This window comes from Panthera leo, chromosome D4 (genome assembly GCF_018350215.1).
Source record: "Panthera leo isolate Ple1 chromosome D4, P.leo_Ple1_pat1.1, whole genome shotgun sequence".
Lineage (NCBI taxonomy): Eukaryota > Metazoa > Chordata > Mammalia > Carnivora > Felidae > Panthera > Panthera leo.
In genome coordinates, this window is record NC_056691.1 from 61,319,333 (window position 1) to 61,346,913 (window position 27,581).

At 44.6% G+C, this 27,581-nt stretch overlaps 2 protein-coding genes across 2 annotated transcripts; one reads left to right on the plus strand and one right to left on the minus strand.

Moving 5' to 3' along the window:
• Nucleotides 1-9,135: 9,135 nt before the first annotated feature.
• On the minus strand, nt 9,136-15,065 carry ALG2 (ALG2 alpha-1,3/1,6-mannosyltransferase). The gene is made up of 2 exons (XM_042913330.1): nt 14,443-15,065; nt 9,136-11,246 (listed from the first exon to the last, which is right to left on the minus strand). Exons 1-2 carry the CDS (start codon nt 14,911-14,913, stop codon nt 10,344-10,346), a joined length of 1,374 nt encoding a protein of 457 aa, XP_042769264.1. The 5' UTR covers nt 14,914-15,065; the 3' UTR covers nt 9,136-10,343.
• SEC61B (SEC61 translocon subunit beta) lies at nt 14,903-22,071 on the plus strand. Its single transcript, XM_042913331.1, has 4 exons — nt 14,903-15,257; nt 15,450-15,547; nt 18,177-18,278; nt 21,788-22,071. The coding sequence occupies exons 1-4, from the start codon at nt 15,255-15,257 to the stop codon at nt 21,873-21,875; spliced, it is 291 nt and encodes a 96-aa protein (XP_042769265.1). The 5' UTR covers nt 14,903-15,254; the 3' UTR covers nt 21,876-22,071.
• Nucleotides 22,072-27,581: the final 5,510 nt, after the last annotated feature.

Here is a 27,581-nt window from a genome sequence, read left to right on the forward strand (position 1 = left end):
TAGCCACCATCCACAGACATGAGGATGGAAAGGAAGACAGGGGTGAATGGGAACAGGGAACAGTGTCCCGCCACGTGGAAGACTGTGTGGACTGGCTGCAGGGTTGGGTGAGAGTCACTCACGCCACAGATCCACAGGGTAAGGATTCTCCCCAATCAAATCGTTCATGGAAACAAAATTTCATTCGCTTTTAAACATTATGTTCTTCAATTTTCTCTGTTATGTCTAGTTAAAAAAAATCACCAGTGTATTGGAATACTTTGAAAACTGACCCACTCCTGCCTGAAAGGTGATCTAATAACAGTCTGGTGCCTGTCATAATCTCTGCGGCTCTGGCCTGGGGGTCCCCAAGTTTGAAGTGGCGTCCCTCATTCTGTCCCCGGGGGTGCGGAGGGAGCCTGACAGCCCGTCGTTTCTTGCCTTTGATAAGCACCTTCCTTATACGAATTGCACCTTCCCCTGAAGTAACTTTTCCAGCTTTACCCCTCACCCCACCCCTTCTGTCCCTGTTTAAAAGGAGGCTATTCAGACAGCTTGAGAACAATGATGCTTCGGGATGGTTTAATCGGGGAAAGGAAACCTGTAGAGGGTCTTATCTGGGGTGAGTGTCTCAAGCATCCAAGATTATCTCCCTGTCACCTTGTGACCCATCTTCTTCATGCCACCTTTTAATTTTGGTAGCAATTACGGTGTATCTGGATAATGCCCATTAGCATATTCATGGTCATCTCTTCACATTTATTGTCCACACGACTCATTAATCTTCATCTACTTTGTGCGTTTGACAGCTCAATCTATTTTGCAATCTCTGGGAAGCAGCCATAGCCCCCCAAAGCCTTTGTTTTCCTGTAAATAAACGGTGTTGGGACCAGAGGACAATGGTGCATCCCGTGGTGATTGACACCAGCCACGGCTACTAATCAGGATGGGACTTCATCGCCAGCTGAGTCGAGTGCATTATGGGGCCATTGTTCCAACGCTGCCGGGGCAAGAACACACACAGCCAGTCACCTTCGCAAGATGGGTTGATTGTTCTTCAAGATTAGACCGAGTTGCCTTATTATCCGTCCCAGACAACAAGGCATCTCACCCAAACAGACGCATGTGCAGGGATGGCCGGTGCGCTGGCCAGATTTGAATTGCTAATGTATAATCTGCCCGGCACAGATGTGCAATGAATATTTGGATGTTGTTTTGCCCGTCAGTCGAAGAGGCTGAATGGATGAGGTGATGAGTATTCAGTGATGGGTCCTGGACGTTGGCCAACAGCAGAGTTTGAGAACTTGTGCTGAGGATAATCAGATTACCCTGCAAAGTACCTTTGCGGTACTTTAGCAGCAAATTCTGTTAGAGACTGGTTGGTGGAAAGTTCCCTTTCCTTTTTGGTGCAACGAGATGTTTTGTTATGTGTTTCAGACTTGGAAAATGTATAGAAGTTGCCTTTATCGTGCCCTCACCTACCAACACTTGAGGCTGTGAGTAATGCAGAGCTGACTGGTTGGGTTTGAATTCACCGTTTTCTAGCTTATTTGTTTAAGCTCATTTTGCCTGTTAAAATATGGCTGAAAAATTCTATCAACCATATAGAGCTGCTATGAGAATCCAATGAGTTGATGTACATAGAATAAGTCCTAGAACAGCACCTGGCTTAAGCATGTGCTCAACAAATGTTAACAATTACCACATTATTGGTCATTTGCTTTTTCTCAATGTTACTGTGGTCAAGTAGATTGGATACACTGAAAATAAAGTTAAACCATGTTCATTACGTCAGGATGTCTCCTGGCCTTCACTATGCTGCTTTATCTGGCACAACTCCAGGTGTATGGGACATTTCCTGTATTTATATGATCACAGAGTCCTTTTACCTGAAGCATCTCTTACAGCTTATTCCCCCAGAACATACTATAGGAAAAGCTGCCTAGAATATAACACATTTGCAAAGCTTTCAAAGAAAAACATGGGATTCAAGAGTGTATATATAATCAAGCTACTTATATGTGAAAGCAGTAGGAATTAATTATGCAAATGCATATATTCTCTCTGAAAAATATGTCATTCAAAGGTAGTATTCCACACGGAGGGAACACAAGGATGGCAGCTAAGAGCTTGTAGGAACGCAGTGAGACCAGTGGATTGCACTGAAATAAGTCTAAGCAATCATAGCGAATATCTTGTTAAATAGACATCAAAAGATTAAAATACCTTGAAAGAAATTATGTATATTAAAATAATGGGATAACAGCATATAACAATGCAGATCAAAAGAATGAAGAATGGGAAAGAGAAAGCAGGTGATTTAAAAAAATTTTTTTAAGTTTTATTTATTTATTTTTGAGAGAGAGAGAGAGAGAGAGGGAGAGAGAGGGAGTGGGGGAGGGCCAGAGAGAGAGGGAGAGAGAGAGAATCCCAAGCAGGCCCTGCACCGTCAGCACAGAGCCTGACGAGAGGTTTGAACTCACACACTGTGAGATCATGACGCAAGCTGAAACTAAGAGTCGGACTCTTAACCGACTGAGCTACCCAGACGCCCCAGAAAGCAGGTAATTTTTTTAAGAAAAAAAAAAGAAGGTAGAACAGATTATCATCTATCATCTATCTATCTATCTACCTACCTACCTTCCTACCTATCTAAAGGTGTAATAAAAGCAATTCTGGTAATTGTTCATTAAACATCAAAGGCTGGGGCACCTGGATGGCTCAGTCACTTAAGTGTCTGACTTCGGCTCAGCTCATGATCTCACAGTCCATGATTTCAAGCCCCATGTCAGGCTCTGTGCTGACAGAGAGTGGAGCCTGCTTCAGATTTTGTCTCCCTCTCTCTGACCCTCCGCCATTCACACTCTCTCAAAAATAAGTAAACATTAAAACAATTTAAAAAAAAATCAAAGGCCAATACTCTTAGATATGAAGGGGGAAAAACCCCTAAATCCAAGGTTGCTCCTCTTATTAAACAAACCAAAAAATAAAATATTCTAAGTTAAAATATGGGTAAAATATGATTACTCAAATGTGATCAAGAAAATCAGGTTTGGGAATATTAATATCAAACAAGGCAGAATTCTAGTTAGAGAGTATTACATGTTAGCAATTTCATTTCTTTATTCCAGTCCCTTGCACAAGGTGGGTCCTAAACAGATAGTAGGTTTATTGTAAAAGTGGAAGCAATTGGCAAAATGTATGTGGGAAGGGATGGTTTGTTTGCCAGGGCCATTGAGTGGACTATTTTAAAGGATCTCCATTTTAAGTACTGGAGAGGACACCTGCTTTGTCTGCCTGACTCACTGACCTCTGCCTCCTTCCTCTGCCCTGGGCTTCCTTCTCCTAGCTGTATGAGTCCTGCTGCTGTGGGATCCTGGATTCTGGATCCTGGCCACAGTCTGTGGGAGTCAACCTGCGCCTAGCAAACCGTAGAAACTTGCCCCTGACTTGCTGCATTAAGAGAAGGGTCTGTCTCCGTCCTTCACTGATGTTTCTCCAAACTCTGAAAAAGAGGACCTGATCCACCTGGACGATGCAAGAGGGAGTAAGAGGGAGGTCTCTGCTGCTATTGGTGACTGTGTTTCCTGCCACGAGGAAGAAACTGGTCTACAATGAATGACAACGAAGTCTGCTACACAGAAATGGTATTCTGGTGGCATCTGAATTTCTAGTTTTATTTGATCCTCAAGCCAGACACACCCCTGCACTTCTCCTGGTTCCGGTGTGCAACTTTTCCTTGTGATAACATGATCCATCCCTGCAGATTCCCCAAAATTCCCTTGCCTGCCTAAGCTAGTATTGGGTTTCTGTCACTTGCAACCAAGAGTCCTAATTGTGAAGAATGTTAAAGAGTGGTACATACGTCCTGACACAGGATATTGTACTGCTCTAGTGAACTGGAGTGTTGAGTTAGGTTTCCTGGTCCCACAACACAACAGAGGCCTCACATTTGGCTGAAAGCAAGCTGGTCAACATGGTGATTTGGGTTGAAAAGAAACATTACCAGTTAGTGATTTTTGTTTTTGACAATTGCTATTTTTGTGTGTGTGTATTGGTAGGCAGTTTGGCAACCTTCTCATGTGTCTATTTTTTTATGCTTCTCCTTTTGAAATTTCCTTCTTAAAAGTTTAAATATTTGCTTTTAGAAATTCAAGTTATTTCTCCTTGAGGCTGCTCATAACTGTAAAAAGTTGGACTAATTTTGATACATAATAATACAGATTAATATAGAACAAACTGTACATCCCCAGTAGGGCCATCGTCAGAAACACAAATATCTAAAAATATGTTGTAAAAACATAACTGACCATTAAGATTCTTTTATACTTTTATGTTCAATTTTCTTTTATTTTCTTATGAGAAAGGCAACTTATGCCACATCAGAAAATACACACAGAAGAAGAATTTAATGCATTTTGATAGTCACACTTACCTGGGGGCAACCAAAGTCATCACATTGGTGTATATTCTAGTAGAAACTTTTATAATTACCTACGCTCCTGTCCTTTCACATTTATTCACTTACAACATCTTTCATTTCCCATAAAAATGAAACTGCAGCACATGTGCTTTAAAACAACTTTGAGGTTTAATTTCCATACAATAACATACCTTTATTTTAAGCCCATATTTTATTAGTTCTGATAAATTCATACATCTTTATAACCAGCATCATAATAAATACATAAAACACTTTCATCCTCACAAAGTTTCTTTATGCCCTTACCTAGCTGGTCTCGGCCTCACCCTGGGCTGCAAGAAAATAGTGACCCGCTTTCTGTCACTGTAGATTGGATTTTTTTCTCTGAAGTTTCCTACTAACAGTATGAATTCTTTTGTGCCTGGCCTCTTTCACTCAGCAGCAGGCTTTTGAGATTCATCCGTGTCATTGTGTTTACTGCTAGTTCACTCCTTTTTATTGCCGAGAAGTGTTCCATTGTATAATACAACCACAGTTTGTTGATCTATTATCATTCACCTATTGATGGGCACTTGGATTGTTTTCAGCTTTTGACTATTAATACATTAAACTGCTATGAATATGTGAATAAGTCTTTGTTCAGATATATGTGTTCACTTATTTTAAGCAAAATACCTAGAAGGGGAATTGTTGGTTTGGACGGCTGGTGTCATGTTTAACTTTGTAAGAAACTGTCAAAGTGCTTTCCAAAGCGTACTTTTTAATATTTCCACCAGCAATGGGTGAGAGTCTAGGTGTTCCATATGTTTGTCAACATTCCTACTGAGAGTCTTTCATTCTGTGGGCGTGTACTGGTGTCTCGTTGTGGTTTAAATTTGCATTTTCTTGATGACCTATGATGTTGAGCATCTTCTCATGTGCTTATGGGCTATGTGCATACTTTCTGCAAAGTGGCCTTTCGAATCTTCTGCTCTTTAAAAAATGTGGGTTATTTGTCCTTTTGAGTTGTTAAGAATTCTTTACATATCCTGGCTGCAGGTCTTTATCAGATAAATTAACTATGAATATTTTCTCTCAGTCTGTGTCTTGCCTTTTCATTTTTTTAAAACACAGTGTCCTTTGAAGAGCAGCAGTTTTTAATTTTGATGAGACTTGACTTATCAATCTTTCCCTTTAGGCTTTGTGCTTTTTGTGTCCTATCTAGGACATCTTTCCCTACCCCAAGGTTATGGAGATTTTCTTCTGTTTTCTTTTCTAAGTTCTGCAGTCTAGCTTTTATATTTAGGCCTAGAATCCCCTTCAAGTTCATTTTTTGTGTATCGTGTGTGGTAAAGGTTGAGGTTTTTTTCTCCCCCATACAGGTATCCAATTGTTCCACGCCATTTCTTGAATAGACAAATCTTTTCCCCGTTGAGTTTCTCAGCACCTTTGGCAAAAATCAATTGACTGCATATGTGCAGATGTATTTTAGGACTCAGTTCTGTTGGATTGATCTATTCGTCGTCTGTCCTCACTTTGGTACCACACTGTCTTGACTGTTGGGAAACCTCCCAATGTTGAGTTAAGCAGTGCACAAATTGACAGGGAACTACTCCTTTTGGGGTGGTTTAAACCACCTGTCCATTGCCCCATGGTGTGACTTGCCCTGGCACAGGCAGACTCCCAACGCTACTCTTAAGGGCAATTCATCCAGCCTGTGAAACACTGCCTTCATCCCTAACAAGCTCATGACACGCTGTAATTTACAAATCAGCTTCACATCCTCTGGCTCACTCATTTACATACTGATTCAGCCCCTCCAACTCGCTCTTATCTGTCCTTCTCCACAACCGCCCCGTGGGGCAGGCTACTTAGTTCTGATCATACCACTTTATGGATAAGGAAACGTAGACTTCAGGATTATTGGCATCAAGACACCTTCTCAATAGTTGTGGAACCCTGGAATTCTAGAAGTAATCCAGAGAAACAAAGGCCAATCTGATTTAATCGTTTTAGCAGTCTGTTCTAATTGTGCCTGCCAACATCTTGGGTGAGTGGCAGGTCACAAAGGTAAGCCCCATCTACGCCTGTACCCCTCCGCCCCCAACACACACACACACACACACACACACACACACACACACACTGTCTTCTATATTTGTCTGAAATGACATCAGTAGCTGGCCTAGTGATAGTTTTGCTCATGTTCACATCTCTGGGTCACAACAATTCACCCTTATTGTGAGCCCCACGCAATCCTCCGATCCTTCTGACAAGGCCAGAGTGCTGGCTCCAGCAGCCCCTTGGCTCAGGAATCAGTATGGTAAAATCCCTCTCTTTCCTCCCTCCCAAGGGTTACCGTTTGATCAGAGGACAGGTCGGAAACGGAGTCTGGCATTTGGAAAGCTCCCATCCCCCAGCTAGTAGGCATGGCACTGGTGTTTGGATCGTGGCATTCTCATAGGCTGCTGGGGATGGAGTTGCAGAGGCTCAGGTTAGGGATAAAAAACTGAGGGGTTCAAAGGAAGTGGCAGGAGATGAGGTTTTTGATAAAAGTGGAGGGGATGTGAGGGGCTTCATTAAGAAGTTAGAGGAGAGTTACGATGACACTGTGTGACCTCAGGCAGGTCCTTTTTTCTTTTGAGGCCTCAGTTTTCCCACCTGTGCAAGAACAAATTAGGCTGGGTGACCTCTGGGGTCCTATTCAGCTGAGTGGATTTGATAGTGGGAGTTGGAAACGCAAAGAAAGGCGGTCACAGGGCAGTTGGCGCCACTGACAGAGGCGAACAGACAGCAGGTCGGTGAAGCGTGCGCGTAGGTGCCTCATTCTCCTTACGTTAGGAGAGGTGGAGCCAGGTAGCACACGTGGGGCTGGGGACTGGGCAGGGTAGAGGTGGCGAAGCATTTACTGGAGAGGCATCTGTTGGACCTTGCTGATCTGGCATCAGACAGCTGGGTTCGTTACAGCCCCAGGGCTTCCTAGCTGCAAGCTGCAGCTTTTCCACTGTCAACACAGCTACAAGAACTATCTGCAGCGACCCTGTGAAGAGCAAATGAGACAACCTGGAAAGACCTTTGCAAACTCTGAAGTTTGCGGTATTTACCGAGGGGGGACGGGCTAAGATTTCCTGGTATGTGCAGTCCTGGATGGATTGGGTAGCTGTGGTGAATCCTGGCTCATTCCCTTTTTAGCTGTGTGCCCTTGAGCAAGCCTTTCATCTCCCTGAGCTCCCTGGGGGATAAAATGGGGGATAACCAGAGGCATCTCACGAGATGGCTCTGAGGCTGAAAAGGGAAAACGACTGGCAAAACCTTTCTAACCCTGAGGACCTCAACAGGCCCGCCTGCAGTGCTGTAGAGGGTTTCACGGAAGAAGGGCCACACAATGAGTTTGGTTAGGGGGAAGGCAAACGGAATGGTAGAGTGGTTGGACTGTGGAACCGGAGAGCCTGGAGACTGTTCATCCCTCCGCGCTGTGTGACACAGGCAAGCTGCTTAACCACACTCACCTATAAAGGCAAGAACCCACACGCCTCATAGAACCGTTAGGATAGATCAGTTGTCTGCTATGAATTGTCATGCCCAGCACACAGTGATTGCTAGAAGAATTACTATTGATAGGGTCCTGGACAACTCACTTCAGTGTGCCATGCTTCTATTTTCCCTAGCTCCAGCTTAGTTTTGGAAGCTGTGAATACATCTTATGGGCAAAGCTCCATCCTAGGTCTAGGAGCCAGGAGCGAATCCATCAGGGGCTAGAAGCTCACGGCACGCAGAGTTCTGCATCCTTCACCCCCCATCTTTGGTCTTATTGTCACCTGCCGGGGTAGACAAAGAAGGGAAATTAAACTTAAGGCCCATGAAGTCCTGTAGTCCATTTTGCTAGGATCTGCGTAAAAATGGCCAAATAGGCAAAAGTTGTAGTGCTCTGAAGGGGTAAACACCAGTTATGGATCAGAGCATGCATGACTCTGTCCTAAACTCAGTGGTCTGAGCCACCAGGCCTTTCTGCAAAGCCTGTGGTTCCTTGGAGGAACACGTGCACCAGGCCACAAAACACAAAACCCACAAAATGGGGATGACCAACTTTATTGGACTGTAAGCTTTCACAATGACAAAGAAAAGCAAAGTCAACTTTTCATTCCACAAAAGACTTCATATATTTGACTCTCATTTTAGAGAACTCCTTTTTTGGTACAGTCATTTTATTGCATATTAAATATTAAAATATTCCTGTGATACAGACTAAGGTGATAAATTACAACCTGAAAGTTCATTCTGTAAAGAACCCCCAAAGCGCAGCATGAACCCACATGGAACTTCTGCAGTTTTCAATATCCCCACATTACAAAATAGCTAATATTTATGTAGCCCATCCCACGTGCCAAGTACTGTTTTAAGTACTTTACATATAGTATGGTAATCTATCATAACTACTCTGTGAAGAACATAGAATATTACAGCTGATGAAGAAGTTGAGGCACAAAAATTAAGTAATTTGCCCAGTCACTGCCACAGGCTGTTAGGCTCTCAGGTCTGTGCTCTGAGAATTGATGAACGTGGAGCCTTTGGCTAGCGATCACTGCTCTTTTTTAAAAATGAATTTGGGGTATCTGGGTGTCTCAGTCAGTTGAGTGTCTGTCTGACTCTAGATTTCGGCTCAGGTCATGATCTCACGGTTTGTGGGATTGAGCCCTGTGTCGGGCTCTGTGCTGACGATGCGGAGCCTGCTTGGGATTCTCTCTCTCCCTCTCTCTCTGCCCCTCCACGGCTCACATGTGCACATGCGCTCTCTCTCAAAATAAATAAACTAAAAAAAAATTGAATTTAGCCTTTGGGGTGCTTGACTGGATCAGTTGGTAGAACATGGGACTCTTGATCTTAGGGTTGTGAGTTCAGGCCCCACGCTGGGAGGGAATAAAAAAATAAATAAGTTTATCTGTAAAGATACATTGAAAAGTGCTTTAATGTTTATTTGTCCTTAGACCAACAGCTAAGTAAGGAACTGTAAGACTGGTCAGTGCCCCGAAAGGGCTAGGGTACATGGAAGGCAAACACCACGTGCAGGCTGGGAGGAGGGAGGAGGGTTAAGCCTCACAGCCATGGCACCTAAGGCAGGCCTTGAAGGATACAAAGCAATTGTGCCTTACACTTGGTAGGAGCTCACTTAACAAAACACCAACATTAACAAAGCTGAGGACTCTGAGGACATGAAGATGCCAACCGTACGGAAGAGGCACACTCATGAGTGACACTGTCCCCTCACTTCAACATCTAGTTTACTCTAGTTTTGGACTTCAGACCTGGTTGTCTACGTTCCTAACAATACCACACAGATCAAGAGGTCCAAATCTAATGTTATTTTCTTTTCCTATGATAAACATCTATTAATGTAATGTCTCAGTGTGCAAAAACATAATAAATCATCTTTGTAAAAAAGTACAGAACATTCTTGCTATGGATCCAGGCAAAAGGTATGACTAACCAAAATTTCCTAATGGAGGACAGTGAAGGCTTAGGTGCATTGATTTTGGGAACTACGGTGACCCTGTTTTCATTATGCTATGAACCCAAATTAATCGACTTTAATGATGACGTACTTAGACTATCAAAACCAAGTAAGGCACACTATGACTCAAAATTCATAGGCAGAGCAACAAAAATCCAGAGAAAATATAATTAAAATACTCTGCTGAATGTAGAACTGTATCATTTTTATATCTTAATCAATACTGGTAAGACGTGGAATAATCATAGCATAAAACATAGCTTCTTTTTCTGAAAAAGTAGATGGGAAGGTGTGGTGTATAGTAAAGTGGCTCAGATTCAAGATTCAAGTATATTTTTCTTTTAATCTTGTCTGTAATAGATTCTAGGTTTCTTTCTTGGTTTCAAAAGTGAGTCTACAAGCTACAGAAAATGAAATTATGAATACAGCATAAAGGCCTTTAAAAAATTCTGATTATACCAGCAGTTTGGCGACATACTGGTAGAGCTGTTCCGTAAAAGCTTCAGAGGAAAATTTTTCCTTCACCCTGGCTCTCCCGGCCAGTCCCATTGTGGCTTTTAAGGAAGGTTCATGGATGAACTTTTCCATTGCTTCTGAGAAGTGCACAGGGTCAGGCTCACACAGAAACCCTGTGACACCGTGGACGATGGACTCCAAGGGCCCACCCGAATTAACAGCAATGACTGGGCACTGCATGTACATGGCCTCCAAAGGGACGATGCCAAAGTGTTCATTGCTTGGTGTGTAAAGCACGCAGGTACAGCCGCAGAGGAGTGAGATTTTCTGTTTGTCTGAGAAAGACCGCAGGAAGGTCACATACTGTGCAAGGTCGGACTGCTGGACCATTTTCTTCAATTCCTGATAGTGTTCCACATTCTCCAGGACTCTTTCGTCATACCCACCTGCCATGATTAGGTGAACCTTGTCCCAATCTTGGGATGTCAATCTTCCACGCAGTTTTATGAGGGCTTCCAGCGCCAAAGTCAGATTTTTCTTCCTTTCGTATCTGTTGATGGAGAGGAACAGGAATTTCTTCCCCTTGGGGATGAGGTCATCAAGCTTTTCGGAAACAGCTGAGTCAAAGCTGGTGACATTCAGAGATGGGTAGAGGATATCAGGGTCTACGTGAGATAGGGACTTGAATGTTTCCTTGAAAATGGCAGCTGTAAACCGGCTGTTGACCAAGATGCAGTCTGCCATGCCTGTGGTATATTCCTCTATCCAGTCGATCGGAGCCCTGTATAAGCGTTTAAGCAACGAATCTCTCCTGGTGAGCAGCAGATCTGGGAAATGACAATAAAACAGGATCTTCTTCCGCCGTCTGGCCAGCTTGAGCACTGGGATACAGGCAGACACCTAGCCAAAGCAAAAATCAACAGCAGATATAGACTGGTCAACTCAACTTCAACCAGTCAAAAGCATACCCATCCACCCTGCCTGCTAGTCTGTGGGCTCATTGTGGGCAATGTCTGATTCTGCTTGTGTTCCCCTAGACTCTCATCCAGTACAATGGCTGGTGTATAGAAGGCTCACAGACACCTGCTGGCTGTGTGCTAAGTACTTACAGCTGCAGATCCAAATGTTTCCTCTAGAACAGCGCTGTTCGACAGAAGTAAAAATCTAATAACCATACTACAAATTTTTTAAGGGTGAAATTTAAAGAATATCAAATTCTTATTATTCCAAAATGTAATCAATTATCATAAAAGACACTTTACATTTGATTTTTATTAAACCTTTAAAATCAGATGTATATTTTACACTACACCACATCTCAGTTCAGACTAGCCACGCTTCAAGTGCTTAAGAGCCACATGTGTCTAGTGGCTACCACAATGGACACAGCAGCTCTATCTAGTGTTTCTCCTCCTAAGGAACTAGATGAACTACAGTAGTTTATAGTATAGGCTCTGGAATCAAGATTGCCAGCTGTGTGATCACGAGCAAGTAATCTACCTCTCTTTGTGCCTCAGTTTTCTCTTCTGTAACAAGGCAACAGCTGCAGTTCCAAAAACCCTTGTATGGTTTTTGTGATTATTAAATGCACAGGTGTGTGTAAAATGCTTAAGAATTTAGCACACAGTATGTGCTCAATAAATGTTAACCATAATCATTACTAAGCATGAACTATATGCTGGCATTCCTAGAGACCTTCCTGTTGGGTAATCTGTATAAGTTACTTGATCTCTAGCTCACTTATCACCTGAAGAATACTGCGAGATTTATCCAAAGCTTCTTAGTTAGAAAGTAGCAGATATGGAACCAAATCCAGGTCTCCTACTTCCAAGCTGTTTTTTTCCCCTATTCACTAGTCTCAGCTGCCTCCTTTTTTTTTTTTTTTTTTTTTTTTATTAAATTTTAGGACGAAACAGATGATCTTGGGATGACTCTTCAGTTACTTAAAAAAATTTTTTTTAATGTTTATTTATTTTTGACAGAGAGAGAGAGAGAGCGAGCATGAGCGAGGGAGGGGCAGAGAGAGAGGGAGACACAGAATCCGAAACAGCTCCAGGCTCTGAGCTGTCAGCACAGAGCCCGACGCAGGGCTCGAACTCACAGACTGCAAGATCATGCCTTGAGCCGAAGTCGGATGCTCAACCGACTGAGCCACCCAGGCGCCCCTCAGCTGCCTCATGCTTAATGACTAGTTACACATGCAGGATATTTGGAAATGTCCACATTTCTTAAAAAGAAACAGCTTCTATACAAGCAAGGATGACCAAAGTAATTCAGGAATAATAATTAAAGGAACACACAATTACAAATGTGAAACATTTTCCACTTATCAGTTTGGCAAAGATTAAAATGGTTGATAACACCCAATGTGCACAAGAGCATGGAATAACAGGAATAACATGAACAGGAAGAACATGGAATAAAAGGAATAACACTGTGGGAGAGCAAAGTGACACGACCTCTTTGAAAGCTTAATTTGGCAATAGCTATTGATATTTAAAATAAACTCTTTGGGGGTACCTGGGTGGCTCAATCGGTTAAGTGTCTGACTTCATCTCAGGTCATGATCTCGAGGTTCATGGGTTCAAGCCCCATGTCAGGCTCTGTGCTGACAACTCAGACCCTGGAGCCTGCTTGGGATTCTGTCTCTCTCTCTCTGTCCCTCCCCCATTCTCTCTCTTGAAAATAAATAAACATTAAAATTTTTTTTTTAAATAAAATAAAATAAACTCTTGGAGGGGCCCTTGGGTGGCTGAGTCTAATCACCCGACTTTGGAACTTCGGTTCAGGTCATGACCTCACAGTCTGTGGGTTCAAGCCCCACGTTGGGCTCTGTGTTGACAGCTCAGAGCCTGGAGACCGCTTCAGGTTCTGGGTCTCCCTCTTTCTCTTCCCATCCCCTGCTCGTGTTCTGTCTCTCTCTGTCTCTCAAAAATAAATAAATACTTAAAAAATAATTTAAAAAAACCCCTCTTGGACACCAACTTTGTTTCTAGGAATTTACTCAAAGGACATGTGGACAGAAGTACAAAGAAAAAGGATACAAGGATGCCCACTACAACACTGATCTATTTGCAAAAAACTGGTCACAATGAGCATCCTTTAACAGAATAATGTATAAATTATAGTACTTTCAAACAAAAGCAGATTTTCCAGCAACCATTATGAAGCATGAAGTGAATCTCTAATATTGATATATACGGATGTCTCAAACAGAAATTTGGGGTGAAAAAAAGGTTAAGTTATCATACAGTAGGTGTGCCACAATCCTCATTATTACAATTAAGATGCATCTGAGAACAGACACATACGTTAGAGCAGCCACAGGCAATTTCGGGAAGAATCCAGGAGAAACTGCTAACAGTGGCTACTTTTACGGAGTGGAACTGGAATGGAACGTTTATACTATTTGAATTTTTGTTCTGAATAAACGTTACTTTCTAAAATAAATTGAGGGAAAAAAAAAAAAAGAAGAAAAGAAGAAGGCGTAGAGTCCAAAATAGCTAGAGCCCAGATCCAAGTAGACATTATTTATAAAGAACTCTGACTTCTCCCAAGCCTAATAGGGAGCCATGTTAAAGTTTTAACAGGGGCATGACATGCTTAGCTTGGTGTTTTTAACACTACACTGAGGACGAATGGGGTGGCTTGGCCTCAAAAGCTACAGGCAGTGGGATGCATGTGGCCTGGAAGTGTCAACAAAAATAATGCAAAGAGAGAAGACGTGCAAGTTACTCAGAAGTGAAAGGTGGCTGAAGGCTGACTTCTAACGCTTCTGCTTCTTAAAGCAAGCCCCAAGGCCCATCTATTTCAGAATCGCCGATGATCCTGCGAAAATGCAGCTTTCTGGGCCCCACCTCAGGGCTCCAGGATGAAAGCTTCTGAGAATGGGGCCCTGTGACAACGTGCAACTTTAATGTGTCCACACTAAAGTTCGAGAACTAGTCTCACTCCCAATTCTCATCTCTCCAGATCAGTTCGGATCTTTCCGAACCGCAGAACGGGAGAGCTCAGCAGATGCCATGCAGTGCGCCCTCCCTACTGGGAAAAGGAGGCGAGGCGGGGTCGGGCGTGGCCGAACTCACGGCCGCCTCACCTGGTCGCACACGACCACGTCGAACTCCTCGTCGCCGAGAAACAGCACGTACAGCGCCAAGAAGATCATGCGCACGTAGGCGCAGACGGCCGCGCCGCGGCCGCCCCAGCCCAGGCTGCGCGGGAGCCAGTCGCCCGCGCAGCGCACCTGCAGCTCGCGACTATCCGCGAAGCTGTGGCCCGGATCGTAGTGCGCGGTCCAGACCTTCACGCTACATCCGCGCGCCTGCAGCGCCAGCGCCGCGTCCAGTACCAGCCGCTCGGCGCCGCCCACGCCCAGGTCCGGGTGCAGGAACAGCACCGACGGGTTGGGACCAGGGTCTTCGTCTCGGCCCCGCTCCTCCGCCATGGCCGGGATGTCGCGCCAGCGCCCCGCGCCCCTGCGGGGTTCCGCGCATGCTCCTCTCCGGCTCCCAGCGGGCCTCTGCGGGGCCGACCACGCCTCGCGGCGCCTGCGTCGGTTAGGCCACATCAGCGCAAATCTGTGGGCGCCCCGTGTCTGCCAGAGGGAATTTCTCGTCTGACCGTGTCTGTATCCTCCCTTTGGTAGGGAATGGACTCTATGGAGGACGCTGCGATCCAAAGGAAGCAGGCGGAAGGTCTGCACTTCCCACGCAGCGACTGATCAAGTCTCCTGTAACAAAATTTATGCAGGCATATGGTGGGACAACCCAGGCGTCCCTGGAGCCACCGAGGACCCTGCCAGGGGCCTGGGGGCGGGGTCTGAGCCAGCCTCTCCTGCCGCTGGGCCTTTGAGGTCTTCACGGAGCCTTGGCCGTCAGTTTCTGCCTCCAACTCCTTCTAGTCTCCAGCATGGTATGGCGGCCCCGGTCTTCCCTGTTTGACTCTTCCTCTCCCTGGCGCCCCGTCTCTTGCTGTCTGCCTTGCCCTCCTCTTGTGGCAGCCTCGCTGTCCCCAGCCTGTGCGGGTGCTGGTCTTGGCCGCCAGGGCCTGGGGTCTGGGGGCGTGCCGGCGGCGCTCACACTCTCATTTCGTCTCTCTCTGTAGCCTGGTCCGACTCCCAGTGGTACTAATGTGGGCTCGTCAGGACGCTCTCCCAGCAAAGCGGTGGCTGCCCGGGCGGCCGGATCCACGGTCCGGCAGAGGTAAGGATTCCCGCGACCCTCTGGCTGTGGTGTCAGAGAGATGGGGCCCAAGAATTCGCTGGTCCGGAGGAGACCCCGGAATGAATCACCAGGGCAAAATGAGCTTCAGGCGACGTGGCTGTAGGTCTTTTGTGTCTCGAGAGGGAGGCAATGTTTTCTTCCAGTTGTTCAGTTTGGGACACCGCTGTTAAAAGAGTAAAGTTAACACACGAGTTGGATCAGAGACAACTTTGAGAAAACTGATGTTATTAAACTGGTCTTTGGTCCTGAGCTTTCCCGTCTCATTTTTATTTGGAGGTCCCATCACACTCAGTCTAACAGGACTTGTCTGATAACAAAACTCAGTCTCCTTTCATCCTAGCTTCTGCCCCAGTTATATTTCCCTTTACTTCCATATGGCACTGTTACTAAACACTTGTTTCCCAAAGCCAAAACTTCAGGGTGGTGTTGGATTTTTCTTATGCTCTGTCTCTATTTAGTCATTTGTGAGACCGAATGGGACACAGAAAGCTTCTCATCCGTCCTTCTCTTTTTTATTTTCACTGTTGTAGTTTAGCCCAACTTCTCTCCTCTAGACGTTTGCGTTTTCTACCAAAGTCTTGTCTCCAGATCACTTCCACTCCAATCTGTACTGCCCTCTGATTCTGTCACACATCTTCTTAGTTTCTGTCTCACTTCTTTTTGCTGAACTTTTAAAGGAAAATGGGTGGGGGTGGATACCAATGCTTTTGGTGTTTTCTTTCAGCCTACTTGCCTCTTCTCCTCTTTTGTGATCTAGCAGCAGTGAGCTTAGTCCAACAGGACTCGCTAGGCAGCCCCTTCACCCATTTATATTTATTCTGCAAGACCAAGTTCAGGGGTTATTTCCTCTTGAGGCCTTTCCTGACTTGGAAAGCAGCAGTAGCTATGAGTCTTCTCTTTTGCTCCCAAAGCATTTTGTTCATGTGGTTATAGTAGCATTTATATTTTTGTATTCATCTGTTTTGTTACGCTTTTTCAGAAGTGGCCCATCATCTCTGTCCTACTATAAGACCTGGCATAATAAATGATGAATGAATGAAGGAATATAGCCATCCTGTAGTCTTGGGATTTTTGAAGGAACCATAGGGCATAGGAAGTGGGAGGCAGTTACACTGTGACCAGAAAGGAAGGGTAAAATAGACCCCTAATAGAAATTTAAGGGATTAAAATGGGCTCTGTCAACTTCTACCTGGCTTTCCAGTGGAGAGATGGGTAGTGTTTTGAGTACATTTGGTATTTCCAGGTACCCTGATTATCAAGTCCTCTGCATTGTCCCATGTGCCAGTAGATATAAAAAATCTGTAAAGAGCCTAGACTGATTTCTTTGGATCTCCTGTAATTCCGGGAGACTTTGAGAATAAGCACTGCAGTTGGGAGGTTGTGGGAATAGTGGGAAGTGCGTGGGTCCTAGTCCTGGCTCAACTGGTGACTTATCCTGTCCATACTGGATTTACTATCTAGTTCAAGTTCCTTTTTATGAACAAGGAGGAAAATTTCAGGTACCTACCCCACAGCTTAAACGATGTATATCCTTGTGTGTAAAGGCTGTTCCAATCCCTGTATGATTATGTTTGCTATTTACAATCAGCTTTCTCATAAAAACAGCCATATACATGGACTTCTAAGTCCCCAGGCTACCGTATAGCCTATAATCAATGTGTCTGCACTAGAGTCTGGGGTAAAGGCCATGGCAAGGTGAGAGTCTGGGGTAAAGGCCCCATGGCAAGGGGATTAGGAGCAGAGCTGGAAGGGCAGCGAGAAGAGATAGGGGCAGCAGGGTTTTCACTTCTGGCTTTTCCCTGTGTACCCTGGTCGGTGGCAAAGTGCTATTTGGCTACTTCTGTGTTCTAGGGCTGCCTGTACCACACAGCTCGTTTGCCAACCCTTGATCCCCTTGTGAGGGACGTTCTGGCTGGATGTTGTCTGCGGTTTTCATATCTTGCCTCTCTGCCCAAGATCTATAGATAGTATATCCAAATAGAGAAAACGGATTACAAAATAATTTTTTCTAAACTCTATACTCCATTTTAGGACCTGGATTACAGTAAGAGCTTAATTGTTTTGGTTTTTTTGGTAGCAAGTACAGTAACTTAAAAACATTTTAAAGTAGTCATTTTAAAATCTGATTAAATGGATGCAGGGCTTTTAAGCAGGGGTTTATTACTTGACTTCACAAAAACACGTTTGAAGAGAAACTGAAGTGCATTGTCCAAATGAGGCACCCATGGTATGTGGGCAAGTGGATGGGCTCGAGTCAGAACTGGGTCCACTGCCTAGGTTGGCTGCTTGCTGGCTGTGTGGTCCTAGGCCCTTTACTTAACCTTTTATGAGCCTGTTTCCCTCATTTATAAAATGGAAATGGTGACTACTTACTGGGGTTGTTGTATTCCTTGGGATATGGCAGTACTCAGTCCTTAGTGGTTATCCTGATAATGGAGTAAAAGCAAGAATTTGGGGGGTTCAAGGGAAGAGAAGTTTTTTGGTTTTTTTGTGGGTTTTTTTTTTTGTTGTTTGTTTGGTCTTTAACAACGTAGTGGTCGCAAATGCTATAATGCTGGTGTAAGGGCATCAGAGAAGTAGCCGTTTGTAATATTTCTTTTCTTTCCAGAAAAAATGCTAGCTGTGGAACAAGGAGTGCGGGTCGCACAACCTCAGCAGGCACAGGGGGCATGTGGCGATTCTACACCGAAGACTCCCCTGGGCTCAAGGTGTAAGTTTTGGGAGCCGACCTTGCATTTCTGTCCAGTGTCGCATGGCCGTCGGCAGCGCTGTCTCTGCCACCAGCGGGGTTTGCTTTGATGAGATTTACAGTGCACAACGGCTGCATTCGTGCCAGGCGGGCTGGGTTTGGTTTGTCTGTGTATCAGTCAATCAGCTTAGGGCCTGGAATAACATCTCTCCTTGGATTGAGTGGCAGCAAGGGAGAATCTTCACGTGGCTGTGTCAGAAGAAATGAATGGGAACAGAGAGAGCTGGAGGGAAAGCTGCTTAATGAGGTGAAATTGCTCTTCGTTTGGTGTTCTTGTCCCACCGTGAGTAATAGGAGTGACCGCTTGAATTGGCGTCGGGTGAGTTTGCAAAGCTCTCCTGGAGGAACAGGCTGATACTGTTACATCCTAATGGGAGTTTCTCCGTCAGGCTGTGTTACCAGACGTTCTTTGGCCTCCTTGCGTTTGCTGGGCGGTGAGTAGACCCTGGAGGGTGAACATGTCACTTTCTGAGTTCGTAGGTCTGGCAGTGCTCAATTAGGTGATGGGAAGTGGGCGTCCAGGGTCCCTAGGCCTCGCTCGCCTTGCAGTTTCTGGTACTGTGTGCCAGACCTGATCCGCAGGTCTCTGCGTGTGAGGCTCCAGAACACCACTGCTTACAGCTGTTTCCTGCTTACACCCGGCAGCTGAGGAACTGGAATACTGATGCGCTCGTTTGCTCACAGAGGCACTTACAAGGCAAAGACAGCAGGAGCTGGAACTACATCTTTTTTTTTTCCCCCTCACTTACTTATTTATTTATTTTTATTACAATTTATTGTTACATTGGCTTCCATACAACGCCCAGTGCTCATCACCCGCTTTTCGCTCTCCCCCACCCCCATAAACTCTCAGTTTGTTCTCACTATTTAAGAGTCTCTTATGCTTTGCCTCCCTCCCTCCCTGTTTGTAACTTTTTTTTTTCCCCTTCCCCTCCCCATCGTCTTCTGGTAAGTTTCTCAAGATCTACATATGAGTGAGAACATACAGTGTCTGTCCTTAACTTATTTCACTTAGCATAGTACCGCCCAGTTCCATCCACGTTGCTGCAAATGGCCAGATTTCATTCTTTCTCGTTGCCAAGTAGTATTCCATTGGATATATAAACCACGTTTTCTTTATCCATTCATCCGCTGATGGACATTTAGGCTTTTTCCATAATTTGGCTACTGTTGAAAGCGCTGCTGTAAACATTGGGGTACATGTGCCCCTATGCATCAGCATTCCTGCATCCTTTGGATAAATTCCCAGTAGTGCTATTGCTGGTCATAGGGTAGTTCTATTTTTAATGTCTTGAGGAGCCTCCACACTGTGTTCCGGAGCGTCTGCACCAGTTTGCACTCCCAGCAGCCGGGCAGGAGCTGGAATACACCTTCTGACTGTGCAGTCCCATGCTCTTTCCACATGGCTTGTCTGCTAGAAAAAGACAAAATTACATTTACTTGGATTAGCTTAATTAACTTGACTAGTAGCTTGACTCGGATTGCAAATGTAGTTGAGGAAGACTTCCTAAGAGTTCCTTGGAATTCTTGAGATTTGGTTTTACTTGATTTTTTACTGTTGTCGTGAAGATTTATGAGGTGAGAACATATTTAGGAAATAATTCTTGGGGTTGGGATGTGTGAGTTGGTATTAAAAACCTTTTGGTCTTTGTTCGAGGTAATCTTTAGGAGTATTTCAGAGAGAAATTTTGAAGCCTCTTGCTCTTCATGGTATCCAGAGGACTTAATTGTATACTCTTGTCAAGAAGGTGGTAAAACCTCTTCGTAGGCGTCTGGCTTGTGCTTGCTCTGGGCTTTGTGTTGTTGAACCGCCAGGCTTGCTTGCTGCTGCTTAGTGCTTGAGTCCTCCCAGGATAGAAGCTGTTCCTTGAAGTGTCGTAAACCACAGTTTCATCCTCAGGAGGAGAGCGATATTTTTGATGAAAGGATGCAGTTGGGAATTTATATCCACAGATTCACATCTTGGGTCTTGTTGCTGGTTCTTCTTAGGAGTTCAGAATTATTTTCAGGCTGATAATAATTGCATTTCCTGGAGCTTAGTGTAAGCCTGCATTGTGTTCGTATTATTTATTTAACACCTCAACAACCCTATGGGAGAGGCGCCGGGATTATCCCCATTTTACAGATGAGGAAAACGAGGCTCGGAGAAGGTAAGTAACAGGGCCATGGTCACAGCTCATGAGTGACAGAGTTGGGTCCCAGACTCCAGCTCTCTGGGAGCTGCGCTCTCAGCTTTATGTTCCGTGTCTGGTGTTGCTCTAACATTGCACCAAAGTAGAGGGTATGATCAAGTGTAACTCGATGAAGATTGCTTCCCATGTATTTTTAAATTTGTTTATTTCAGTAATTGTACAGATTTTGGAAGAACGGAATAGTGTAGCAAGGACTTTGATCTGTGTTGTTTATCGGCCACTGATGGACTCTTACTCCACTGCTCCACTGGGTTACTCCACTCACTGCCTTCACGATATTCTGGGGTCTTTTCCAATATCCACTCCCCAGTTGTATCTGGGAGGTGAAGCAACATCTTTTTTTTTTTTTTTTTTTTTCTCAATATATGAAATTTATTGTCAAATTGGTTTCCATACAACACCCAGTGTGAAGCAACATCTTAACGGGGTGGGGAGTGGGCTCATTTCACCAGCTAGCATTCACAGGTTGTGTGAGATCAAAGGGTTCTCCCTTTAAGAAACCCATGTACCAATTCTCAACTTGAAAAACTGATTTGATTAGGGAAGCGTTGATGGGTAGAATCTGTTTCCTTCTTATGATAAACTCCTAAATTGAACTAGATGGGAACCTTAAAGAGTAAGATGAGCACTATGTATGGAATTAGGAAACCTGAGCTCAAATCTCTTCCTTCCTATTCTGGCTGTGTGCTGTTACGCAAGTAATAATTAGTCTCTGAACATCAGTTTTCCTTATTTATAAAATGAGATTAATATTTGTTCTGGGTCATGAGTTTTGTTGATCAAGTGGAATTACATATTTGAAAACACCTTGTAACTTAGAATGTGATATGTGTCTTTTTATGCCTGATACATTCTAGTTAGACAATGAAGGTTGTCTTTAAATAAATGTTAACTTGAAATAACAGTTTGGTAATTGGGTTATTTGCACATAGAGAGTTTGGGAAATTTTTCTTCCTACTTTTTATTATGGAAAATATCAAGTACGTGAAATTACAGAGACTTGTGTCTCCAAGACATCAAATCATTTTATTTATGTATCTTTTAGTATGTCTACTAAAAGATAAGGATTTTTCCTTTCTAAGTAAGCATCATGCCATTTCCACAGCCTCAAAATATCCATAATAATAATTTGGGGGAATATTACTAAATGTTGTAATGATATTCTTGCATGAATATCTCAGGTACGCCCCCTGCTTTTCCCCTAGGCAATCTTTAGTGTTACAGATAAAATAATGTATTAGTACTAAAAGTAAGCCTGCCTTCTCTTCTTATTTCCAGTGGCCCTGTTCCAGTATTGGTTATGAGTCTTCTGTTCATCGCTTCTGTATTTATGTTGCACATTTGGGGCAAGTACACTCGTTCATAGATTCGGCTACATCCATCTGTCTGTCATCTGAAGAAGAAGGAAAGAAACCCAACATATCTTGGACCAAAAGCATAGTGATTTTCTGTTTGTGAGAAAGAAATATACTGTAAGCTTATTGTTTTACAGGGAACTTAACAAGAATTGGTTTTAAGGAATCAATTTTTTTCTATGGCTAATAAACTTTTTAATTAATTTATACCAAGTCTCGTTGCTGATCCCTGACTACCAGGGCCCTTAGTCTCTCCAGATTTACAGGTGAATATGCAGAAAACACGTCTTGGGGAGATTGTTTTCTTTGTTGGATTCACAGTTCCTTATATGACCATGTAGTCACTCAAATCCAAGATACTGTAACTGGCCTTGGCTTGTTTTCTTCCAAGTATTTCTGTCCTGGTGATTGTCATTTTGTGTGTGCTGTGATTGTTAACGAGTGTGTCTGTGACTCCCATCAGGCAGATCTGTGTTCAGAGGCAGCTGGTACCCAAGGGAACAGCCATAGGGATCATAAACCAGATATCTTGGATAAAATGGTTCCTCATTCTGTTCTTTGTCTCTAAAACTGTAGATAATATTTTTGCCTCTTCTCTCTCTCAGTTCTTAATTCTGTGAGTGTAGACCCGAGATGTCCATTTATTTATCACTGGTTGCTAAATCTGTTTTGAAAGAATTTATTTGGTACATTAGATTTATCAAAACAAAATTTGTTTCATTTTGAAAATTAAAGACCTTAATAATCAGTGAGATACCAGCATTTCTAAACTGAGCTGATACAATTCCAACTCAAAATAAAAAAGTTTGAAGTTTCACTTAGCTTATGTTGTCTTTCTAGGAAAAGCATTCAGTTTCTCGTAGACCCTAGGAAATACCAAGAATAGCTCACAGTGCATATTCCAGGAGTCTAGGACTCTAAGCCAGAATTTCTAAAGAGTGAGAGATCCATATGAAATGCCCTAGTTGTTCTGTACAATCAGAAAATGGAGAGGTGGTGTATTAGTTTAAAAAATAGCTGATTTTAAAAACCTCTTAAGTCTGTTTAAGAAAAACTTCTTAGAACATTTAAGCAGTTTCCCGAGTTTCTTTCTTAAGTCCTGGCTATAAAGTAATTTAGGTCCAGAGTATCAAGTTTAAATGAAGGAAAAAGTATGTATCTTGTAAAAAGATTTCCTAAGGCAATAGATGGGTGAGCGAGCTCTTGTAAATCCAAACAAATGGCCAATTATTGGGGGAAAAGGAGGAAAAACTGGTTCCTTTGCATCCTGGCCGCTGCTTATTGCATGAAAATGCATAGCTATCTTCATGTTGAAATTCAGGAGACAAAGTCAATTTTCATTTGGAAGAAACGAAAGATTATGTTATCCGTAATGGATTTTTTTCCCTGATATTCAGGTTGATGGTTCCAGTAACAGCTAAAAGTTATGCATTTCATTTGCAAAAGAAATCTGTTCCTCTCTCCAGAGGGTCCCTTTTTCTCTGGGGGAGAAGCTGAAGTCACTTGGAGGAGCTGTTTGGCTGCGGGGGGCACGTTCTCTTCGCTGCAAGATGCTGCCCGCTAGCCCTGCCTGCCTCAGTGATCTCCAGTGGACTGGTGGCTGAAAGTCACGGAATTTTCTGAGCTAGTGATTTGTCAGAAAATACTAGTTGTCAGTGGCAGAGCAGGGAGATGTTTCTTTCAGCAGAAGGAAAATTGGTGGTTGGGCATAAAAATGTACGACATCTATTATGTTATGTAGCTACTTTTGGCTCTGATGATACAATGCTAATACCATAGCTGAGAATTTCAGTGTTCAAGCTGTTCCTTTCTCTTTTCTTTTTCATTTTTAAAAACTAGGGTAAAGTACACATACTGTAAAATGTACCATCTTCACCATTTTTCAGAGTGTAGGTCAGTGGTGTTAGGCACATTCGCACGCAGCCATTGCCACCGTCCATCTATAGGATTCTTTTTCATCTTGCAAAACTGAAACTCTAAACCTACAAATAAAAACTCCCCTCTCCTCTTCTCCCATCAGCCCTTGGCAACCACCATTCTACTTTCTGTCTCTGAATTTCATTCTCTAAGTACCTCACAGGGGTGGGATCATATAGCATTTTGTCCTTTTGTGATGGCCTATTCAACTCAGCATAAGGTCTTCAAGATTCATCAGTGTTGTAGCAGAATTGCGTACTCAGAATTGCCTTTGTCAGCCTTTTTAAGGCTGGATGATACTCCCATTTGAATGTATATACCACCTTTTGTGTTCCTTTCTTTCAAAATAGAGATTTCTAGGCTGTTTCTTGAGCCCTAGGGGACTGTAAGCTATTCATAGTTCTGAAAGTCTAACAAATCAGATCTTTTTCTGCGTTACGCTTACCTTGACCCAAGGAATTCTCAACCCCCCTTCACTATCGGCTATAATTCTAGCCACTTCCAAGTGGACAGAAGCCAGCACGGAATCAGTACGCTCGTGGTGTATGGGCAGTGGTGCCGGGGATTGAAAAATTGTCACTGCCTTTCAGGGAATCCCTACTGTATGGTCACTTGTCCAACAGAAGAAAACCAGAGAGCCGGGGTCCCCTAGCTGGAGAGACTAAGAATTCACTGCGTCCTCCCAGTGTTTAATAGAAGCGCCTGGGGCCTGGAGGCAAGATTGTACCGCGAGTTCATAGAGCAGAGGCCAGAGACCAGGCTTCCCGATTCCAGACCAGGGCTCCTCCTCAGAACCGCATTGTGACCCTATTTTGGGCCCGTGCATAAGTCAGCGACCTCTTTCTAGAGGCTAGGCTCTGGGACTAGATAAACAGCGGTGGGCTTTGGAGTTACTGGGCAGTGTTGGTCAAAGGGGGAGGAGTGAAGCCAGCAAGGTTAGCCAGTAGAAATAAAATGAATAAGTCACTAAATTTGGGAGAAAGTCAGCAGGTTCATAAGACTTCATGGGGAGACAATCGGGAGAAGCGGCCAGCCGAAGGGCATGTTTGCATTCTCGGGACCACAGGTGGTAGGTGAGCCAAGCACACAGCGAGACTGACCGAAGAGGGCTCAGGTAAAGGCTGCGCTGCCCAAATCCGATTCCTAGCAACTAGCCCTCTTTCCCGTGCCAGAGACATTACAATAAAGTAAAATGTGCAAATTAACTGAATAGTCTGAGACTAGTTATACACAGTCTATATGGCTCCGTTTTGGGGCAAGGTCTAGAATTCTGTATCTCAAAACAAAGGACATGAGGGGAAGAACTTGATTACACACGAGTGGGTTAAATTGGTCCTGCAAACAGGCTTGTCTTTCTTCGCATTGACTCTGGCCGGAGGCAGAGTAGACAATAGATCCTGTAGGGCAGCTTGTTCTAGAACCCCTCTAAACTGGTGTGGGTGGTAGAACTGAAGTGGTTCTCAAATGTTGGCATGTGTCAGAATCGCCTGGCAGGAGTCTGCTCCTGCCGCGTGGCAGACCTGGCTGGCAGCAGCCTGGGAGTCCCGGTGTGGGCTCAGGGTGGGCCCAGGCCTGTCACCGACACAGGAGTGCTATTTTTGTTCCCCTTTCTTGTCTTTGAAGCTTCAGCCACGGTACCACTTGCTTTGCGGTCTGCACTGTGCTGGGAAATTCACCCTGCCTTGTGGGATTTTGCATTTTGTATGTTTGCCGCGGGGCGGTGTGCGTGGTCAGCTGGCTGCCGTGAGCCCCTGCAAGGCCCAGAGTCCCGATTGCCCCTTCTTCAGTTCCCTCACTCTCTCTCATAGCAGCACCTCTTTTTACAGATGTGCTGCACGAATGCACAGAACAGGCCCTTGTCAGACTTCCTTTTGCAGGAGGCTCACTGCACTGGAACCTGCAGCCGGCTCCAGGAGGCAGTACCACTGAAACGTGATGATCTCACTGGGCGAGGATTTCCTGCTGGGTGGGCCATCGGATACCAGCGTGGCATCCCGCTCTCCCAGCCCCGAGGTGTGATCGGCAGGGAGCCTCGGCGCTGTGCTCCTCGGCCCGCACCTGCCTGGCTGTGGGAGAGCTGCCGAATCTCCCCCTGGGGTACACCTGTGTGGCACATGCCAGGGAGCCGTGAAACATTTGTGTTCATGCCATGACCACCTTGTCAGCCTTACATTTGTACTGCTTGTTGGTGCATTTGGCACTGCTTGTTGGTGGGCTTTGTAGGAAACCACAATTAAATTTTGGTAAGTGGGGAGTTAATTCTCACCAACCTCTGACCCTGCCTCAGGCTTGGTAGTCTGACCCAGCTCACTGCTCCTCCTCCTCCTCTTCCTCCTTCCCCTCACCCTCCTCCTTCTTTTCCTTTTCTTCTTTCTCCTTTTCCTCCCCGATCCTCCTCCCCTTGCTCTCTTCTGTTCTACACAACTCAGATTCCTGGGCTATCGCATGCAAAGAAACAACAATCCTCCAGTGGATGTTATTAAAAAATAATTCTGATTTTCACCTATCCTTTTGCAAGTTGTGAGTTGAATTGTGTCCCCTCAATGTATATGTTGAAGCCCTTGCCCTTAGCACCTCAGAATGTGACCTTATATGGAAACAAGGTCTTTACAGAGGTAGTCAAGTTCAACTGAGGCCATCAGCATAGGCCCTAATCCCATATGACTTAGTTCTTTTAAGACAGGGAGATTTGGACACACACAGCCATGCAGGAGGAATGCCGTGCGAACTTGAAGACATCCATCAACAGGAACAAGCCAAAGGCAGGCCTGGACCAGCCCTTTCCCTCGAAGCCTTTAGAAGAAGCAAACCTGTCAGCACCTGGATTTTGCACTTCCAGCCTCTAGGACTTCGAGACACTCCGTTTCTGTTGTTTAAGCCTCCCTACCTTGTGCTATTTTGCATGGCAGTGCTAGCAAACTAATACACAAGGACACTGAAGGGGCAGCCAATCCATAGCTCAGCCATGCTTTTAAACACCCCCCTTCTTGTCTTCCTAGTCCTGTGACACCTGCAGCAGCTAGGGAGCCCCCCTCCCCACCCATGAGGGAGGAAGGTGGTGCCCCAAACCTGGAGCACAACCGTTTTGGGTCACCAGCAGTGATGATGTCCCCTGTCAACAAAAACCTGGCCTCTGTTTATGCACAAGGCGAGCACTATTTCCATCCAGCTTGTTCAGTCTGGAGACTTGCTCATCTCATGATGAACTGAGAAAAACCTAGTGTTCTGACTCAAGAGACCAAGTAGGAAAACTTGGTTGGTGACAAGTTCTTGGGAGGGAATTCGGTAGTGAGCAGATCTTGTTTAGGTGAGTGGATGACATTCCTACAACCAGCCATAAAGCCCGGACCAGTGGAGGCCTTAGCACTGCCAGCTGGGATTTGGTGATATGCAAACCAGCTCGGGATCTAGATTCAAGTTTTCACTTATGCATAGTCTCCTTGCATTCCTGCAATGAGTTCCACTTGGTCATTGGGATGAGAAGACTTAGCACAGCAGGCCAGACCCTGCTATTTTCAGAAAGGTCTGTTTGCAAAGTTGGCCCTTGACCGGGGGTCTGGAAACTTGGCATTTGAGCCGTTCCCTAACTCGTAAGACTGACAATGTGGTTTAGCCTGGACACCAGCTTTCCTTCCCAGAGTCTAGAATTTTTGGTAGTTGCCAGGCAGAAGATGCCTATGAAACCCCTGCCAATAAAGTCCTTGGCACTGAGTTTTTAATGGGTCTCCCGGACAGAAGCATTGCACACATTCCTGCATCCTTCACTGCTAGAGAAATGAACGTGCTAGACGTGACCTTTG